General features: G+C 39.2%; 1 protein-coding gene across 3 annotated transcripts in view; it reads left to right on the top strand.

Moving 5' to 3' along the window:
• The window catches only part of LOC144223102 (uncharacterized), a 46,771-nt gene extending 27,377 nt beyond the window's left edge, over positions 1-19,394 (top strand). Inside the window, exons 1-3 of one of the 3 annotated variants that reach the window (XM_077753803.1) lie at positions 5,461-5,514; positions 6,198-6,429; positions 16,451-19,394. In XM_077753803.1, coding sequence (XP_077609929.1) covers positions 6,330-6,429; positions 16,451-18,462 — 2,112 coding nt within the window. In that variant the 5' untranslated portion in view covers positions 5,461-5,514; positions 6,198-6,329 and the 3' untranslated portion in view covers positions 18,463-19,394. Of the gene's footprint in view, positions 1-5,460; positions 5,550-6,197; positions 6,430-16,450 lie in introns of those variants that run through there. The other 2 variants (XM_077753802.1, XM_077753804.1) reach the window with 2 other exon arrangements.
• The last annotated feature ends 206 nt before the right edge of the window (positions 19,395-19,600 follow it).

Genomic DNA, 19,600 nt, shown 5'->3' with positions numbered 1-19,600 from the left:
AGTCTATTAAAGGCTTGTCAATTTTTGCTTATATTTTCAAAGAGTAAAATTTTGGTTTCATTGATATTTCTTTATTGTTTTTCTGTTTTCTGTTTCAGTAATTACTACTCTAATCATTATTAATTCCTTCCTTCTCCTTTTTTGTTAAGTTTGCTGACATTTTTCAAGTTTCTTAAGGTGGAAGCTTAGATTACTGATATGAGATTTCCTTTTCTAATATAGGGATTTTATTTTAATTTAAAAAAAATTTTTTTTTTTTTTGACAGAGAGAGAGAGACAGAGGGAGAGCATGAGTGGGGAGGGGCAGACAGAGAGAGAGAGACAAAGAATTCAAAACAGGCTCCAGACTCTGAGCTGTCAGCACAGAGCTGGATGAGGAGCTTGAACTCATGAGCCACAAAATCATGACCTGGGCAGAAGCTGGACGCTTAACCGACTAAGTCACTCAGGTGTGCCAATATAGGTATTTTAAAGTTATAAATTTTTCTCTACATGCTGCTATGGTTGCATCTCATAAAATGTTATATGTTGCATTTCATTNGGAAGAGAGAGAGAGAGAGAGAGAGAATCCCAAGCAGGTTCCACACTCAGCATGAAGCCTGGCTTTGAGACTCAATCCCACTACCCTGAGATCAAGACCTGAGCCAAAATCAAGAGTTGGATGATCAACCAACTGAGCTACCCAGGCACCCAAAGTTTAAAATCTTTTCTAATCTCCTATGTGATTTCTTCTTTGAAGCACAGGTTATTTAGATATAGGCTGTTTAATTTCCAAATATCTGTAGAATTCACAAATTATTCTGTTGCTCATATGCCTCCTGCAACAACAGAAGCTCCATCAGTGCCTCTCATCTGAGGTGGTTCTGGTCTCTCAGCCCTCAGAAGTGGACCCCCTCACTGGGCACCCCATTTCCTGCATGTAGAATCCTAGAAGTCTTCCTTCATTTTGTCCTGTCTCTGTCTGATTCAGTCCAAGCTGGTGGTATATCTGGTGATATAACATTCTCAAAAACCATGTTGGTCTTCTATGGATATTTGGGGTCCCCACAGTTATATGCAGGGTTCTCCACAGATCCTTCTTGGGTACCCCCATTTCTGTTTCTGGTTTCTCTTGAGATAAGTTGATTGGATCCATGAGTCACATACCCAATCTCTTCACCAAAACTTTGTCTAGCTATATTCATGGCCTTGTCTCCAGAGCAAGGATAGGCTGGGAAATTTCCTAAGTCATGAAGTACTGATTCCTTTTTTGCTTAACAGTTCCTTTCTCAATTTATCTCTTTCCTCTCACATTTTACTATAATCAACAAGGAAAAAGTAGAACACATCTTTCATACTTGGAAAGCTTGGATAGCTCCTCAGCTAAATATCCAAGTTCATCACTCACAAGTTCTATTTTCCACTCAACAGTAGACCGTGATTCAGCTAAGTTTCTGCTAATTGTGAAACAAGTATCACCTTTTCTCCAGATTCCTATAATGTGTTCTCCATTTCTGTCTGATACCTCACCAGGAGTGTACTGAATGTTCAATATTTCTAGCAAAATTCTGTTCATGACAATATATGTATTCTCTAAGATGACATAAAACTGCTCTACTGTCCTTTTCCCTTCCTTCCAAGCCCTTGCCAGAATCACCTTTAACACCCATATTTATACCAACAATCTCTTCAAGACAAACTAGGTCTTTTCTTTCATGGGCCTCAAAACTCTCCCAGTTTCTTGTCATTACCCAATTCCAAAGCCACATCAACATTTTTAGGCATTTGTTAAAGCAGCACCTCACTTCTGGTGGCACAGAGTGGCTTAATAGAACAGAAATTTATTTTCTCACAGTCTAGAGGTTATAAATCCAAAATCAAGGTGCTGGCAGGACCATGCTCCTTCTGAAAGTGCTAAGGCTCATGCCTATTTCCTAACTTCTGGCAGTTTCTGGCAATCCTTACTGTTCTCTGCCTTGTAGATGCATCACTTTAATGACTGCCTCCACATTCGCTTGGTGTCCTCTCCCCTCTGTGAGTCTCCTTTGAGTATGAACCTACCTTTTCTTATAAAGACCCCAGCTGGTGGGTTAGGGCCCACCTTATTCCAGTATGATCTCATCTTAACTTGATTACATCTGCAAAGACCCAGGTTACAAATAAAGTCACATTAACAGGTACACAATTGTGATGGGAGACACAATTCAACCCACAATAATATGTTAAGTACAAACCAAGAGTCGTTCAAACTGCTGTGACTTGGTTTTGAAGTTGAAGACTTCAGACTGATGCCAGTGACCTCACTGATTGAAAAGAAATGATCTGGTTTGAATTTGACTCTAGGTCTTGGGGAGTTCTGCTGTTTCTGCTGTTTCTGATATAAGCCCACTCATCTCTGTCAAAGTGAACCTTGGAAACTGATTATACTGGCCATTAGTTCACTTTCTGAATCTCAGTTTTCAGTACTTGTTCTGTTCTTAAAAAGTCACAGTCAATTGGACATGCATATTAACATTTCAAAGACGTTGGATTGTCCATAATTTAGATCTATCATTCAAAAAACAAATAGCAGCAGCCTACTGCTGTTAATATCTTATTAACCTTTGTTAATATTTATTTGACAAAAAGGAAAGTTAATTTTTTCATTTAGCTTCACAATTTGGATTTATTTCCCTTGTTTACCTGTACCTAGAGATTAATTTTTAGATTAAAATTAATTCTTTGTGAAGACTGCTTATATAGCCTAAAGGAAATTAATTTCTCATACAATATAATACATGATAAGCAAAAGTTCACATTTAGGTCTTTATGTTCAACTTTCTGAAGAAGAGGTCTGTAGTTTCTATCTTAGTCTCACAGTAGTTATATTATCCAAAAAGGATTAAGAACCACTGCTCCAGAACCTTATGCCTAAATCAGACATTTGTCAGTTTGGCCTAGTTTCCCCCAAGAGGAAATGCAATAGGAAACAGAAATGAGGCAGAATACTGGTGGGTGAGCTATCAGTTTCATTCTTGAGAATCTAATATCATTTCCCATGCCTGTATTATCACTCCTGATCTCTTTGGAAACCTTTGAATTCTTTTTGCCTCACTGAGAGGAACCTCTTCAGAGTCAGCTGGTGTGGACCACAACTGGGTCTAGGGTTGTTTTGGCTGACTGATCAAACTTAGATTCCAAGCTAGCTTCTCAGCCTCAGAATGCAACATCTTTGGTAAGACTCCACAAAGCAACAAATCTAGCACAATCTGAAAAAGTTTGATTTTCTCCGTTAAACACACAAAGCATATGTTCACGTCATTATTTCCATGTAAAAAGTTAATAAAACCCTTACCTTTGCACATAAGAATTAACCTTTGGTTAACTTTCTGATTCTCTTTTACTAAAAACTTGTCAAAAGTAGTATGTCAACTATGGTATTCTCTCATATACTGCTGGTGGGAATGAAAAATGACTCAGCCACTCTGACAAACAGTGTAATACTTTCTTAAAATGTTAAACATACAACTACCATGAAAGTGAAAAAAGTATATGTCCATATAAAGTCTTGGACACCAATGTTCATAGCAGCTTTATTTGTAATAGTAAAAAAACTGGAAATAACCCAAACTCCCATCAACTCATGAATGGATAAATAAATTGTGATATATATATATCATATATATATATAATGGAATTCCATTAGAAATATATATATTCATGCAGCAACAAAATGGAACAGACTACTTATACACACAGTATTCCATTAGGAAGATAGATAGATACATAGATACATAGATACATAGATAGATATAGATAAATTCCATTAGGAATATATATTCAGCAACAAAAAGGAACGGACTACTAATACACACAGTAATATAGATAAATCTCATAATAATGCTCAGTGAAAGAAGTCTGACCAAAAAAAGAGTGCATTCTGTGTAATTCCATTTAAATAAATCTGCAAAACATGCAAGCTAATCTATAGTAACACAAAGCAGAACAGTGGTTAGGAGCTGCAGGAAGAAACGGAGGAGATAACTCAAGATAGAAGGAAACGTCTCGGGTTGCTGGAGGTGTTCACTATTTTTACTGTGGTGATGGTTTCACAACTGCATGCATATGACAAAACCTACCAAACTGTCTACCCTAAATATTTGCTGACTATTACTTGTCTGCTATATCACAGTAAAACTGGTTTTTAAAAAAAAGTATCTGCACTCCATTCTTGGGAGGACTGGACCCCAAACAAGTTATTTACAGGGATATTAGGGTCTCATTTGTACATCCCTAAGATTTCAGAGATCAGAAAAACAGTCTTGGGCTGGAACAGAAAGCCCTCGACTTGTACCTCAGCCATCATTTCAGCCAGCCACCACTTTCTCAAACCTGTACCTCTCCTTCCCAACATCTCAACCTAAATCATATGTCTCAGTCCTTCTCCTAATTCCCCCTTACTTCCCAAGATATTTCCAAGGACACAACAATATCCTTTCCTATCGTGATATGCACCCCCCTCCCCCCAATTTCAGGTCCTTCTTCTCACCCTGATCCTTTAGCCACAATGAAGATTATACTGGCAAGAAAACTGTTTCGTTTCTATTTCGTTTATTTCTGCTGTAGTCTTTATTATATCCTTCCTTCTACTGGTTTTGATTCTCGTTTGTTCTTTTTCTAGTTCCTATAGGTGTAAGATTAGGTTATTTATTTGAGACTTTTCTTGTTTCTTGAAGTAGATTTGTATTGCTATAAACTTCCCTCTTAGAGCAGCTTTTGCTGCCTCCCAAAGATTTCTGCACTATTATGTTTTCATTTTCATTTGTCTCCACATATTTTTTAACTTCCTCTTAAGTAAGCTATTTAGAAATGGACCCTGTGGCCTTCATTGATGGCAAAGTACATGAAACTCCAGCTTCCCCGCAATTCAGGAATTGCTGATTATTACTTATTTTTAGGGCAATGGTTCTCAAAGTGTGGTCCCAGAGCCAACAGCACAAGCACCTGAACCTGGGCTCCCAGACCTACTAAGTGGTAAACTCCGGGGACGAGGTCCAGTAAAAAGTATTTTAACACAGCTTCCAGATGGTTTGGAGGCATGCCACTGTTCTGAGGGAAAAACCAAAGAGGTCAGGAAAAACCAGAGAGGGCAGGAAGAAAGTTAGAACGGAAGCACACGAGCGAATATGAAGGGAAGGTTTGGAATGGGGATTCAAAATGAATAAGATAATAAGGATGAACTCATTACGTAGTCAGAAAACCTACCCTGCCCCCAGAGATCTTTCGTGAAAGATGTTTCGACATTCACGCCAAGAACCGGCAGATAGGGCAGCGAGGTACCTGTCGCTGGCTCACCAGGTCGCTAGCTACGGCCGGGCTGAGGTCAGCTGCGCGGAGGTTCACGGGTTAACTCTCTCGGCCAACAGCCGCCGCGACCCGCAGCCCGCCGCGGCCGCCGCCCCCTTGCGTGTGCGCACTTGCGAGGTCCCGCGCCATAGAGCTGAGCAATCCTCCCAGATTCCTAGAGCGGACGTGGCGATGGCGGGTTCGCAGCATGTGAGGCTTGACAGCGACCTGGAGAACAAGTCGGGGTATGGGTGGTGTCAGGTCGCGGGAGGCCGAGGAACTCGGGTGATGTCCCCTGTGCCTTGCAGCGCCGCCAGGGAGCCCTGTGTATTTTGTTGTGTTCATGGAGAGTCTAGGCCTCCGGGGTCCCCCCAGGCGCCGCTCCTGGGCTCGGTGGCTCCTTGGCCTAGTGTGCTTTGGGTTCCCGGTCAGCGCCCGCTCGGCCTTGGGTTCACCTGAATGAACACCAGAAACTTTGGGGGCAAGTGGAATCAGGAAGGGGATGCGTTCACGCAGATGAGCCGAGCGTGCCTCGGGAAAGAGTAACCTGCACGTGTGAGTGCTGGGAAGAAGGGAAAGAGGGAAAGAAAAACAGATAATGATGAGGGATCCGTAATGTCAGTTCGGTATGGTAAAGGCAGCCAATACAGTGTTAACCGCTGGAACAAAAATTTTCATTTCCCTCCCCTGCGGTATCTTTCCAGTATGCCTTTATTTCAGTTAGCATTAACCTCCAGTTATGTTTGAAGGTCTCTAGACTTGGGATGGAGAGTACATGTCCAAAGAACGCCTGACTCCTGGATGATGAGGGAGGAAGCTTAGTAAATTCTGAGAGAAAAGCACTTGGAGATTAAATGAGATTTTGTTTTCTCCTTCACTTCTTTTCAATCTAGGGGATGTTTCTGGTGGTCTAGTCTCAGAAACTTTATCTCCAGTCTCCACCATGATTCTCTTCCAAGCCCAGTGGTGCCCAGTTGCCTCCAGGCTTCAGACTCCTATATGGACAAGAACAGCTTGCTAAGGAAATGGTAATTCTCCAGTTGCTCCCTGAGGTGTTAAGTGTCCAGTTGCAGCCCATGGAGATCCACTTCGATTCTGAATCTCAGGAACACCACCTTCTGTCAGGTGAGAAGCAGTGTGTTTTATCCTTCTTAATGGTTTCAGAGGGTGGGGAGGGTTGTTACTGGTGCTGTATTAGCGTTTTCTTTTTTTTTTTTTAATGTTTTTTATTCATTTCTAGGAGAGAGAGAGAGAGACAGCGTGAGCAGGGGAGGGTCAGAGAGAGAGGGAGTCACAGACTGAAGCAGGCTTCAGGCTCTGAGCTGGCAGTCAGCACAGAGCCCGACGCGGGGCTCGAACCCACCAACCGCGAGATCATGACCCAAGCGAAAGTCGGACGCTTAACCGACTAAGCCACCCAGGCGCCCCTGTATTAGTGTTTTCAAGTGCTGTTGGTATTCTTCATTGCCTACCTTCACTATATTAGGCAGTACTGTAGTGCTGCAAGCACATCACAATGGCTTTATTGTGAATTTTAGCAATCAGATTCTCATGGAGTTCCCTCCTCTCCTTAAGTCCCCAGAGTTACCCATTTTTTTCCTGTTATAACCACTTTATCACCAATCTGTCAGTGTTTGATATTCTCCCTTTAAAATCTTCTCAGGTCATCTTTTATGGGGCGCCTGGGTGGCTCAGTTAGTTAAGCTTCCAACTTCAGCTCAGGTTATTATCTCCTAGCTTGTGAGTTTGAGCCCCGAGAGAGCTCAGTGCTGCCAGCTCAGAGCCTGGAGCCTGCTTCCCATTCTGTGTCTCCCTTTCCCTCTGCCCTTCTCCTGCTCGTGCTATGTCTCTCTTTCTCAAAACTAAATGAACACTAAAAAAATCTTTTCAGGTCATCCTTTTTATGTATTGTAGGGACATAGTTTAAAGTTTTGAAGTCTGACAGCCTGGATTCAAATACTAGCTTTGTCATGATTCTGTTTCCCCATTTTATAAGTATGTTATAACTCATACCTTGGAGGTTATTTTGAGGATTGTGTCTATTACTACATAATAAAGAACCCCAAAACTTAGTGACCTAAAACATCAGACCTTTTTTTAAATGTTTACTTATTTTTGAGAGAGAGCGAGCACATCTGTGCATGCGTGCACATGCACACATGCACACACGCACACACACACACACACACACACACATACACATACACATGAGAGTGGAGGAGAGCCAGAGAAGCAGAGAGAGAAGGGGACAGAGAATCAGACGTGGTCTCCATGCTGATGGCACACAGCCTGATGCAGGGTTTGAACTCACCAACTGGGAGATCATGACTTAAGCTGAAGTCAGACTGACCCACCCAGGCGCTCCAAAACATCAGACATATTTAAACCGTATTATTTTCTATGATGACCTATGGTTCTGTGGGTCGTCAACTTAGGCTGGGTTCAGCTGGGCAGTTTTTCTCCTGGTTGCCTGGGATCACTCATGCAGTCACCTAGTGGCTCAGCTAGGGCCATGGTCTGAGTTGGTAGCAGTCATACATGTCTGGCTGTTCGTGCCAGGTATGGTGTGAGTCATGTATCTGCAGCAGGCTAGCCCAGTCTGTTTCACAGGGCAGCCAGTTTCCCATACAGAGAGTGGGAAAGCTCTGCAATGCACAGGCACTTTTCTAACCTGCTTGTGTTGTACTGACCAAAGGAAATCACATGACCAGTTCCAGAGTCATTGTGGAAGAGAACTACACAAGGGCATAGTTATTTGGAGATAGGATTACTACTATAACAAACACCACAAGCCCTAATGATATTCCCGTATATAAAGCTCTGAGCACAGACTGGACTGGTGCACTGCTGTTTTTAGTAAGATAATGTTAATCCTGACTTTATTCAGATGTTCTGCAGGGTCTCATTCCCACATCATATTTTGCTGCTTTCTGATTTTGGTCTTCCCATGGCTGCCATTTTGCCTGTGAAATTCATCCTCTATTGTCATTTTCTTTTACTCTAGATCTTCTGCCTCTTTATAGTTTTGAAGTATCTCTATTTTATTTTGTTTCTGTCTTCTGTATTTGGTACTTGTCTTACCTAAAGAATCTATTCTAGGACGCCTGGGTGGCTCAGTCGGTTAAGCGTCCAACTTCAGCTCAGGTCATGATCTCATGGTGTGTGGGTTAGAGCCCCACATCGGGCTCTGTGCTGACAGCTCAGAGCCTGGAACCTGCTTAACATTCTGTGTCTCCCTCTCTCTCTGACCTTCCCCTGTTCACGCTGCCTCTTTCTCTCTCTCAGAAATAAATAAAACATTTTTTAAAAATTAAAAAAAAAGAATCTATTCTAAGAAATCTAGCTCTCATTTTTCCTGAGAATCACTGAGGAATTGGGTCTCCTTTCAGTTTTACATACATTAATATACATATTGTATGTGTTTGTGTCTTTTAGAGTATGTGTAAAATAACTTTTTTTTACTATAGAGTAATATAATTACATAAAGTACATTTATAAAATACAGAAAAGTACAAAACAAAAATTAATATACAGCTCCACCATCTAGAGACAGTCACTGCTCACATTAATGTATCCTTCAAATAATTTAATTAACTATTCAACAAATACCTATTGTTGATAAAGTGTATTAGTTGATCAGACTATAGCTTATTAATTATTACTAATCATATACTATGATTAGTTACTGAGTGTTAACTCTCTGCGGGCACTATTATAAGTCCTGGGCATGTAGCAGTGAACTGAAAAGGTAAAGCCTTTGCCCTCAAGGAGATTACATTCTGGTGGGAGAAACAATAAATAAATAAATATATGAGAGTATAGATAGTGATAATAGTTATGAAGAAAATAAACCGGGATGTATAAGTCAGGATTCTAGCAGGAAACAGATGGTTTGAATGCAAATTAGGTAATTCAATGTTTCATGAAAAGGATGGGCAGTATTATAGAAATTAACTAAGGATAGAGAACAACCTTGGACCAAAACCAAAAACAACAACAACAAAAAAATGAGGAGCAGTTGCTACCTTTAGTCCTAAAGTTACAAAGGAAGAGACTAATTACCAGATCCTGGAGAGTATAGTTGTAGGGTAGAACTGCCAATAGGAGCCATGGCCTTTGCTCAAAGAAACACTGCCAGCTCCTGGCTCTGCAAGAAGAGAGCCAGAATGTAGAGTGAAGAGCTAGATCCCAGTTTCCCTGGGATTTAGCAATAAAAGTCCCATATCCCAAGAACCACCTCTGTTTTTGGACAACCCAGGATAGCTGGTCATTCTACAATTCTCCTCCTACTTTGGGCCAAATCTAACTGCAAGCCAGAGGACACAGAACCCCAAGAGCTGCAGTCCATATACTGGTATCAGCCTTCTGAAGCACAGAGCAAAGTAAGCAGTAGATCTAGAGGACGGAAAGGGAAATATCCCATTACAGTCCACCCCTTTTAATCTATAATATTTGCTTTTGTTCTTTGTTTGGATTATGTTCCCAATTTAACAGAAAAACAGTCTCTGAAGCTACCATTTCTTCGCAGGTTGACTTGTAATCAAATTATATTCCCATCTGAAACATAAGCATCACTGCCACTGGTGCTCTTCATATAAGTACTGAGGAAGAGTGGGGAAAGGAATAATTACCTTAAAATAACTGCTATAGTTTTTACTATTCACAAAGCCAAAACTGATAATCATAACTATCTTCTTCCATCACCCATTCCATATTGTCTGTACCCTCTGCCAGAATCTTAGTGCAAAGTTCTTTACCTAGTTTAGTAACAGGAACCTTTTTTCCTGGATGATCAGAGTCCTTGATCCTGTCTCTTCCATATTGCTTCAGTTTATCATTGACTGGGCAATTTAGATATGAGAAAACTGGGAAGCACCTCCATTGAATCCTCTGAGGCCTACACATATTGTTCTTTGCTCTTAGTATATAGCAGCAGCCAGTTCCCCAGTAGCAATTGGTATCAGTCATGCTGGCCAGTAGAATGATACTTCCTTTGCCTGTTGGTTCAGCTGCATGAGGAGTACAAAATGGCCAGGAAGCGGTCTCAGATTCAAATTTAACAAAATCATGACTTTATTCCATGGTAGAAGTATTTCTCCTCTGAGAACCAGAACCCTAAAACCACCAAACCCAAGATTATGGGATAGAAAGTAAAAATAATGTAAGTGGATTATTAGTTATATAGTAAGAAGAGATATTTATTACTACTTTACCCTTGGCTCCTATTCCCATATATTCTGCCCGTGGAGAAGGCAACACTGTTTATTGTCCTCTGGCTTAAGGCATATATTGCATCCTGTATGACAGCACCCCAAATTTATCAGGGGGTTGTTGCCTGGCTGGTACTGTAACTGAGCCTTCAGTATATCATTCCACTATTATTGAAACTTACTTCTGGGTGATGGGAAATGTGGTAAGACCCATGAATTACACGTATATGAGCTTGTTGCTGTACTTCCTTCCCTATAAAATAACTCCTTTGGAGACAGTATTGTACAGAATTACCATGATAATAATACACATTCTCTTAAGTCAATGCTAATTTCTTTCTGGGCTATCTATTTAGTCCTTTGAAAACAAATTGTTGCCCTCTCAATGATAGAAGAGGTCAAGTGTAATGAATCTGTCCCCTAGTGGCTGGCTAGTTCCCCTCCAGGAACCTTATTAGGGGCTCAGTATTGGACCCAGCAGTTAACTGCATAGGCATATAGCTGTGATGATAGGCATATCAGCCTTGATAAGCAGATGTCCATATTGTTGAACCCATTCATAGCCTCCATTCCTGCTGCCATGACCATTTTGTACATAAATCCATTGGGCAAGCATTTGTGAAAAAGGCTAATTGACATTCATAACATGAATCACTGAGTCCATCTGATTGAGAGGCTTTTTACAGAGAATGCCCTTTGGTGAGTATTTACCCAGGGCACAAATATATATTCATTTTTTTCCTCATTCTAGGAGACCTAGCCTCAAAATGTTCTTCCAGAATCCTTATTTCTAGTCTAACAGCCTTGTTCTTTGAGGTACCTAACTAATTATATAATCCATTAGTCACTATCCATGAATCAATATAGACATGTATCTTAGGCTGTATTGCCTTCCATGAAAATGGACAACCAGATGTATACATGAAATTCTGCCTACTGGGAGGATTTGCCTTTACCAGTGTGTTTCAGGTCACTCCAGAGTCAGGGAATAAGTAAAAGATCATTTTCAGCTAGTGTCCACACACTGGTCAGGCCCATCTATAAACCCATTTTGTACTTTTTCTCCTCTGTTAACTGGTAAGAGAGAATTTCCATCAGGCCATGAATGTAGGCTAATGGAGAGGGGTAGTGGAGCAATTGGAAAAGGTACTATGGCAACCCAAGTCACTAGCACATAGAATTTGTCTTCCAGACTTGCTTTTATATTGGAATGCTGGTTTGTATATCCAGTTTCATGATTTGATGGATCAAATAGCTAGTTCACAATGGCCAGTTTGTAATAGTCATTTGGTGCTCTGTGGTCAAGCATGAAGTCTCTGTTAGTGCCCAAGTGCAAGTCAGGGTCTGCCTTTCACCTAAAAAATGGTTGTTGGCTGAAGGGGGTATGGCCTTACTCCACTGTCGTTCTCTTTTACAAGCTTGCAAGAGGCTTAATACAGCATCCCTGACTGCTGCAGACATTTCTAATACCATTGGTTATCCTGATTAATAAAGTCCTGTGACAGGACAACTTGCATTGCAACCAGGACCTCTTCAGAGCCTTCTTTTACTCTTGAGTCTCACTCAAAAATAACCTTACAAGTTACTCATATTGGTTATTTCAGCACATTCAACTGTGGTATCTATCTCCTCAAAAATGCAGGTCTCACCAGGTATTGTCCCTTTCTGAGGTGATAGCAGTTGGTTAGAGACAGAAGTGAAGGAAAGAACAAGCCCCATGACTTTCTGAGAGAAGACTGTTTCAGGCAGAGGGAATAGCAAATGCCAGGGACCTTTTGATGTAGTAGGAACAGGGTCAGTTTTGAGTAGACAGAAAATAGGGGTGGTTGTGGAATGAAATGAGAACACAGAGAAAAAGGATGAGTTGGGACCTTCAAGCCATAGTAAGGACATGGAATTTATTCCCAGTGTGAAAGGAAACCGTTGGAGCATTTTATACATGATAATAACATATAAAGATCACTCTATTGTATGGAGAGTAGAAGAAAGGTATGTTAGCAAGAATAAAACAAATGTTTTAAGAAGAGAGTAATCGACTATATCAAATAATAATAAGATTGAGAATTGGATTTGTCAAGATAGAGCTTATTAGGAATCCTAGTAAGTGCGGTTTTGATGGAGTTAAGGAAATAAAAAACCTGATTGCAATGGGTTAAAAAAAGAACAGACTTAATATTGGTTAGAATATAGAGCAATATGAACTCGTACACTCAACAGTGAGACCCCAAAATTCTGATTCTAAGCTTATGTAACCTGGAGAAATACTTGATGTGTGCATCGAAATAAATGTACCAGCAGATTCATATCAGCATTGCTTAAAGCAACAAAATGTTATTGTCCATTGAAGGAGAATGAATAAATAAATTGTGGTATATGTCACACTATAGTGGTGAACATAAACAGACTAGAGCCACACACATGAATATGGATGAGTCTTCCAAACATAATATTGAACAAAAAAAGCAAGTTACAGAATATATGTGATATAATTCTATAAATGTATAGAGTTCAAAAACATGCTCTATTTGTCTGCTAGGGCTTCAAATAGGCTTCACTTAACAAAGTATCACAGACTGGGTGGCTTAAACAGCACAGATTTATTTACTCATAGGTCTGTGCATCAACTTTGGTCATCTATGCCTTGTTTTCTTCTAGAAGTTTTATAGTTTTAGTTTTTCTGTTTAGATTTATATTACATTTCTAGTTAATATTTATGTATAGCATAAGGAGAGAGGGCTAATTTATCTTATTGTTCAGTTCTAACACTTTTTGTTGAACAGACTGTCCTTTCACCATTGAATTGTCTTGGCAACTTTCTTGGCAATCAATTTTACATATATGTTTGGATCTATTTATGGACTCAGTCTTTTTTTTATGTTTATTTATTTTTGAGTTGTGGAGAGGCAAAGAAAGAGAGGGACAGGGGATCCGAAGCGGGCTACATGCTGACAGCAGAGAGCCTGATGCCATTCAAACTCACAAACCATGAGATCATGACCTGAGCTGAAGTCAGACACTTAACCAGCTGAACCACCCAGGCACCTATATTTATGGACTCAGTCTTATTCCATTTATAGATATATCTGACATTATGCACTGCTTTGATTACTGTAGACTTATAATAAAACTTGAAATCAGGTAGCATAACTTGTCCAATTTTGTTTTTCTTTTCCAAGAAACTTCTGTGCATAAAGTTTATAATCAGTTTGTCAATTTCTACAAAAAAGACTGCTGAGGTTTTCATTGGGGTTGCGTTGAATCTATAGATCATATTGGGAATGATTCCATCATCTTAATATTAAATCTATTTAAATCTATCTTTCCATAAATGATGGCATATATTTCTGTTTATTAGGTCTTTTTTAACTTCTCTCAGCAATGTTTTGTAATTTTCATTATAAAGATATCACACATATTTTGTTGAATTCCTTTTTAAATATTTCATTTTTGGTGCAATTAAAAAATGATTTTAGGGGCACCTGGGTGGCTCAGTTGATTGAGTGTCTGGCTCTTAATCTCAGCTCAGGTCTTGATCTCAGGGTCGTGAGTTCAAGCATGTTGGACTTCATGTTGGGTGCAAAGTCTACTCAAAAAAATTTTTTTGTTTTGTTTGAAGAGAATAAAAGCATTGAAACCACTTGTGTTTAATTTTTTTAATGTTTATTTATTTTTGAGAGAGAGAGCATGAGTGGGGGAGGGGCAGAGAGAGAGGGAGACACAAAATCTGAGCAGGCAGCTCCAGACTCTGAGCTGTCAGCACAGAGCCCAGTGTGGGGCTTGAATTCCTGAACCATGAGATCATGACCTGAGCTGAAGTTGGATACTCAACCAGCTGAGCCACCCAGGTGCCCCCCCCCACCAAAAAGAAGTTTTTAATTTTAGGCTTTAATTGTTCATGGCTAGTATGCAATTGGGTTTTGTATATTACTCTAATAAACTCATGTACAAGGTCTAATAACTTTTTTGACACACTTTAGAATTTACTGTATACATGATTATGTAGTCTATAAATAAAGACAACTTGACTTTTTTCTTATTTGTATCTGTTATTTTTCTTGTCTTGTTGCATTGGCTAGTAATATTGAATAGAGATTATACAGTGTTGAATAGAAGTGGTAAGAGAGAGTATCCTTATTTTGCTTCCTTGTTCCTAGGAGAAGAGCATTCAATGTTTATCCATTAAGTATGTTGTTAGCTGTTGCTTTTTCTTTGCTTTGTATTGGAGTAGTTAATTTACATATAACATAGTTGATGTTTGAATTTAAATATACCATATTCTTGATGCACCTGGGTATCTCAGTCAGTTAAGCATTCAGCTCTTGGTTTCAGCTCAGGTCATGATCTCACAGTTTGTGAATTTGAGCCCTGCATTTGGCTCTGCACTGGTGATACAGAGCCTGCTTGGGATTCTCTGTCTCCCTCTCTCTCTCTGTCCTTCCCCTGCTTGCTCTATGTCTCTCTCTGTCAAAAATAAATAAACATTTTTTTAAAAGAAGAAAAAAGTAAATATATTATCTTCTTATTTGTTTTTATTTATCCCATCTTTCGTTTCTTTTTTTTTTCTCCTTTTTTGCCCAATTTTACATCAGGTTCTTTTGTTTTTCCATTTTTTTCTCTATTAGCTTATTGTTTCTACATCCTTTTATTGTACTTAATTGTTACCTCATAGCAGCCTTTTTCTGATACTATTCTGTAAGAATTAAGCACCAATGCTTATCTATTATGGTACTAGCTGTGTACCATCTTTGGTAGAATTAAGAAAATGGGCAAATCATTTCTGCTTTATTCTCTTATGGAACCCTGGTTGAAATAGGCTGCCTTAAACCTATTACAACATATACTTTTGATTTATTACAGTTTTATCTTAGTTTACTATTTCTAGGACAATCCAAAGATCTTAAAATATTTTCGTTTTATGTACCTCCCTCCTCTCGTGCTATTTTTGCCATGTATTTTAATTCTCTGTATATTGTAAACTCCATAAGACTTCATTCATGTTACTTAAGTCAGTCAGTACACATTTAGATTTAACCATAAACTACTTTTTCCAATGCCCTTGCCTCTGGTAAAGCAAGAAGCCTTTACTTAGAGACATGAGATATTTTACTTTTGCCTTTGAAATTAACCTGTGCCATGTTTTCAACTCTCTAGACCATTTGCAGTCTGACCATAGTATGCCTTTTATAGTAAACACCATTTAACAGGGGGCTGAAAGTCAAAAATTCCCCTGGAATTCCTACCATCACAGACATCTGGTATTGTTAAGCATAGGAATGGCCTCCTCAAAAATCAACTCAGAAGAGATTTTTGATCTTTTCCTGGTTTACACTCTATATTTAGGAAGTCTGGTTACTGAATATGGCTCTTCCCAAGATAGGATCATATTTTCATAGCCACTTCCTTGTAATAATCAGGACAAAAGAGATGGGAGATTATATAGACCTATTTTTGAAAATTCAAGATTCTGTCCTGACCATTCCTGGACATTAATACTTTCTTCTTTCCCCTAATAGCAGCCTCTGATCAGCCTGGTTAGTGGTCCTCTCAGTGACAGCCAGGCTGCCACTGCCTCCTCCTCCACTTCCTCCCTCCCACTGCAAATACTCTTTCACATTGTTTACCTTACTTATGTTAATTAATTGCTTGCGTATTAGCTTTTAGTCAAACTTTCATAATTACTACAACTAGGTTTCAGTATTCCCAGATCTCCTGTGACAAATATATACAGAACATATCTGGTAAACCACTTCAATAAATGGTTATTATGATCTAATACTTATTGATTCTCCCTAATTTCTCTTTTGGAGGATAATTTTCAGTGTTTTGGAGCACTCTCCTATTGTGATGGCATTTTATAGGTAAATACAAATCTGTTTCACCTCAAACTTTCTTACATTATGGAGAATACATTCCATTTGGATTTTTTATTGTTCTAGATGGTGAGACTAAGACCAAGATTGGAGAGGTGGCTTCAGAGGAGGAAGTTACAACAAAAATCAAATCATTGCCTGAAGAGTCTGGCAACCCCAGAGATGATGTTCTCCAGGATTCTGAAAGCAGAGGATTCTGTGAATTTGGAGATAAATTAAGTGAAAAGGATCAAAACCTCTTTAAAAAAAGACAACACAACTGTGATGAATGTGGGCAAAGCTTTGCTTGGAGTACAGGCCTTATTAGGCATCGAAGAACCCATTGGGAGAAACCCTATGAATGTGATAAGTGTGGAAAGGCTTTTAGTGTGAGCTCAGCTCTGGTTCTGCATCAGAGAATTCATACTGGGGAGAAACCCTATCCTTGTACTTGGTGTATTAAAAGTTTCAGTCGGAGCTCAGATCTTATTAAACATCAAAGGGTACACACTGGTGAAAAACCTTATAAATGTGATGAATGTGGGAAAGCCTTCAGTCAGAGTTCCGATCTTATTATCCATCAGAGAATCCATACAGGAGAAAAACCCTATCAGTGCAGTCATTGTAGTAAAAGTTTTAGTCAGCGCTCAGACCTGGTTAAGCATCAGAGAATCCATACTGGAGAGAAGCCTTACACATGTAACCAGTGTAACAAACATTTTAGTCAGAGTTCTGATGTTATTAAACATCAAAGAATCCACACTGGAGAGAAACCATATAAATGTGATGTGTGTGGGAAAGCCTTCAGTCAGAGCTCAGATCTTATTCTGCATCAGAGAATCCACACTGGGGAGAAACCTTATCCATGTAATCAGTGTAGCAAAAGTTTCAGCCAGAACTCAGACCTTATTAAACATCGTAGGATTCACACTGGAGAGAAACCCTATAAATGTAATGAATGCGGTAAAGCTTTTAATCAGAGCTCAGTCCTTATTCTGCATCAGAGAATTCACACTGGAGAGAAACCCTATCCATGTAATCAGTGTAGCAAAACCTTCAGTAGGCTTTCAGATCTTATGAATCACCAGCGAATTCACACAGGAGAGAAACCTTACTCGTGTAGCCAGTGCAGTAAAATGTTTAGTCGAAGATCGGACCTTGTAAAACATCATAGAATTCATACAGGTGAGAAGCCCTATGAATGTGATGAATGTGGGAAAACCTTTAGTCAGAGCTCAAATCTTATTCTACATCAGAGAATCCACACTGGAGAGAAACCCTATCCATGTAGTGATTGTACTAAAAGTTTTAGTCGTCGTTCTGACCTTGTTAAACATCAAAGAATACATACCGGAGAGAAGCCATATGGGTGTAACCAGTGCAGTAAAAGTTTTAGTCAAAGCTCAGACCTCACTAAACATCAGAGAGTGCACTCTGGGGAAAAGCCCTATCATTGTGATCATTGTGAGAAAGCCTTCAGTCAGAGTTCTGACCTTATTCTTCATCAGAGAATCCACACTGGAGAAAAACCATACCCATGCACACAGTGCAACAAAAGTTTCAGCCAGAACTCAGACCTTATCAAACACCAGAGAATCCACACTGGGGAGAAACCATATAAATGTCAGGAGTGTGGAAAGGCTTTCAGTCAGTGCTCAGCTCTTATCCTACATCAGAGGATCCACACTGGGGAAAAACCATATTCATGTGATCAGTGTGGCAAAAGCTTTAGTCGGCGCTCTGATCTCATTAACCATCAAAGAATCCACACTAGTGAAAAGCCCTATAAATGTGATGCATGTGGGAAAGCCTTCAGCACATGCACTGAACTTATTGAACACCAGGGAATCCACACCAGGGAGACACCCCACAGGTGTGTTCATTGCAACAGAAGTTTTAGCCAGCTCTCTGATCTTATTGATCATGAGATAATCCATTCTGGGGAAGACAGTCTAAATGTGATGAATGTGGGAGAAGCTTTAGAGTATACACCAACTTTATTCAGTACTGGAGACACTAGACCAGAAAAAAGTCTTAGAAATGCTATTGAGGATTATGAAAAAGGTTTTAATCAATGCTCAACTCTTGTGCTACATTAAGAAAAAAACACCACTGGACAGGAAATTTTTACAGTGAAGGTTTAACTGAGAGCTCAGACATTACTAAACTTAAAAATTGTGAGGAGGAATCCTGTAATTGGGAAAAACTTCAAAGTGAATAAAAATATTACTGAATGTCAGCAACAATGGAAAAGATTTTCTGTCTATGATGTAAAAAGAAAAGAAAAAAAAGCCCTTTAGTCTTTTATTCAAATACAATCCACAAGGGAAGAGTTTTATCATTATAAGAAATGTGTAACAATATTAATGCAGAACCTATTCAGATATTGTAAAAGTCAGTGTGATGGGTCTGCAATCAGAACTCAGAAAGAAATGTGCTAATATAATCTCAAACCTTTAGAAAGCCCTAATTACCCATTGCATATCAGAGAGGTCACTTTAGCAAGTGTAGGGAAAGCTTAATTCCCTTCCATATGTTAACTGGCATTCACTCTGATAATCAGCATGCCACTTATCTCCTGACAGTGGAAGAGCCCTACCTTATGCTAATGTTAATTGTCTATCATTAAATTCCCTCTTTTGAACATGCTATGCTATTCTGGTATTAAGCTTACTAACTACATAACTCTAGTGCCCCATTTTCTCAGAAAATTTTCTTTGGCCTATTTTTGGTTTTCCTAATTAATATGACTTTTCAAGTTTCTGCAGTATTCACAGCAAATACGGACTTATTTTGCTCTAATGTAGCCCATAAATTTGATTGGTTTGAAATCCTTCCCTACCATTTAATCACAGCTCCTAAATATGTGAAATAGATTTTTTTTAAAAAAGAATTCCATATATCGGAGTGTGAAGATTTCTTTTCCATTATGTTTATTTTATCATCTATAGATTGAACAAAAATGAGAGCTAAAGTAATATCTATGTGACTAATTTGTATAGCATGTTCTGTCTAAAAATAAAAAGACTGATTTTTTTCAAGTGGCAACATTTATCAGACTATGTTTGTTTTTTAATGTTTATTTATTTTAAGAGAGTGAGACTGTGCATGTGAGCAGGGTGGGGGGTGGGAGCAAAGAGAGAGAATCCCAAGCAGTTCCATACTCAACACACAGCCTGATGTGGAGCTTGGTCCCATGAACCATAAGATCAGGACCTGAGCCAAAATCAAGAGTGG

The sequence above is a fragment of the Crocuta crocuta genome, unplaced genomic scaffold, assembly GCF_008692635.1.
Source record: "Crocuta crocuta isolate KB4526 unplaced genomic scaffold, BGI_CrCroc_1.0 scaffold231, whole genome shotgun sequence".
NCBI lineage: Eukaryota > Metazoa > Chordata > Mammalia > Carnivora > Hyaenidae > Crocuta > Crocuta crocuta.
The sequence above is the reverse complement of the archived record's forward strand: the minus strand, read 5'-3'. Positions and strand labels throughout refer to the sequence as shown.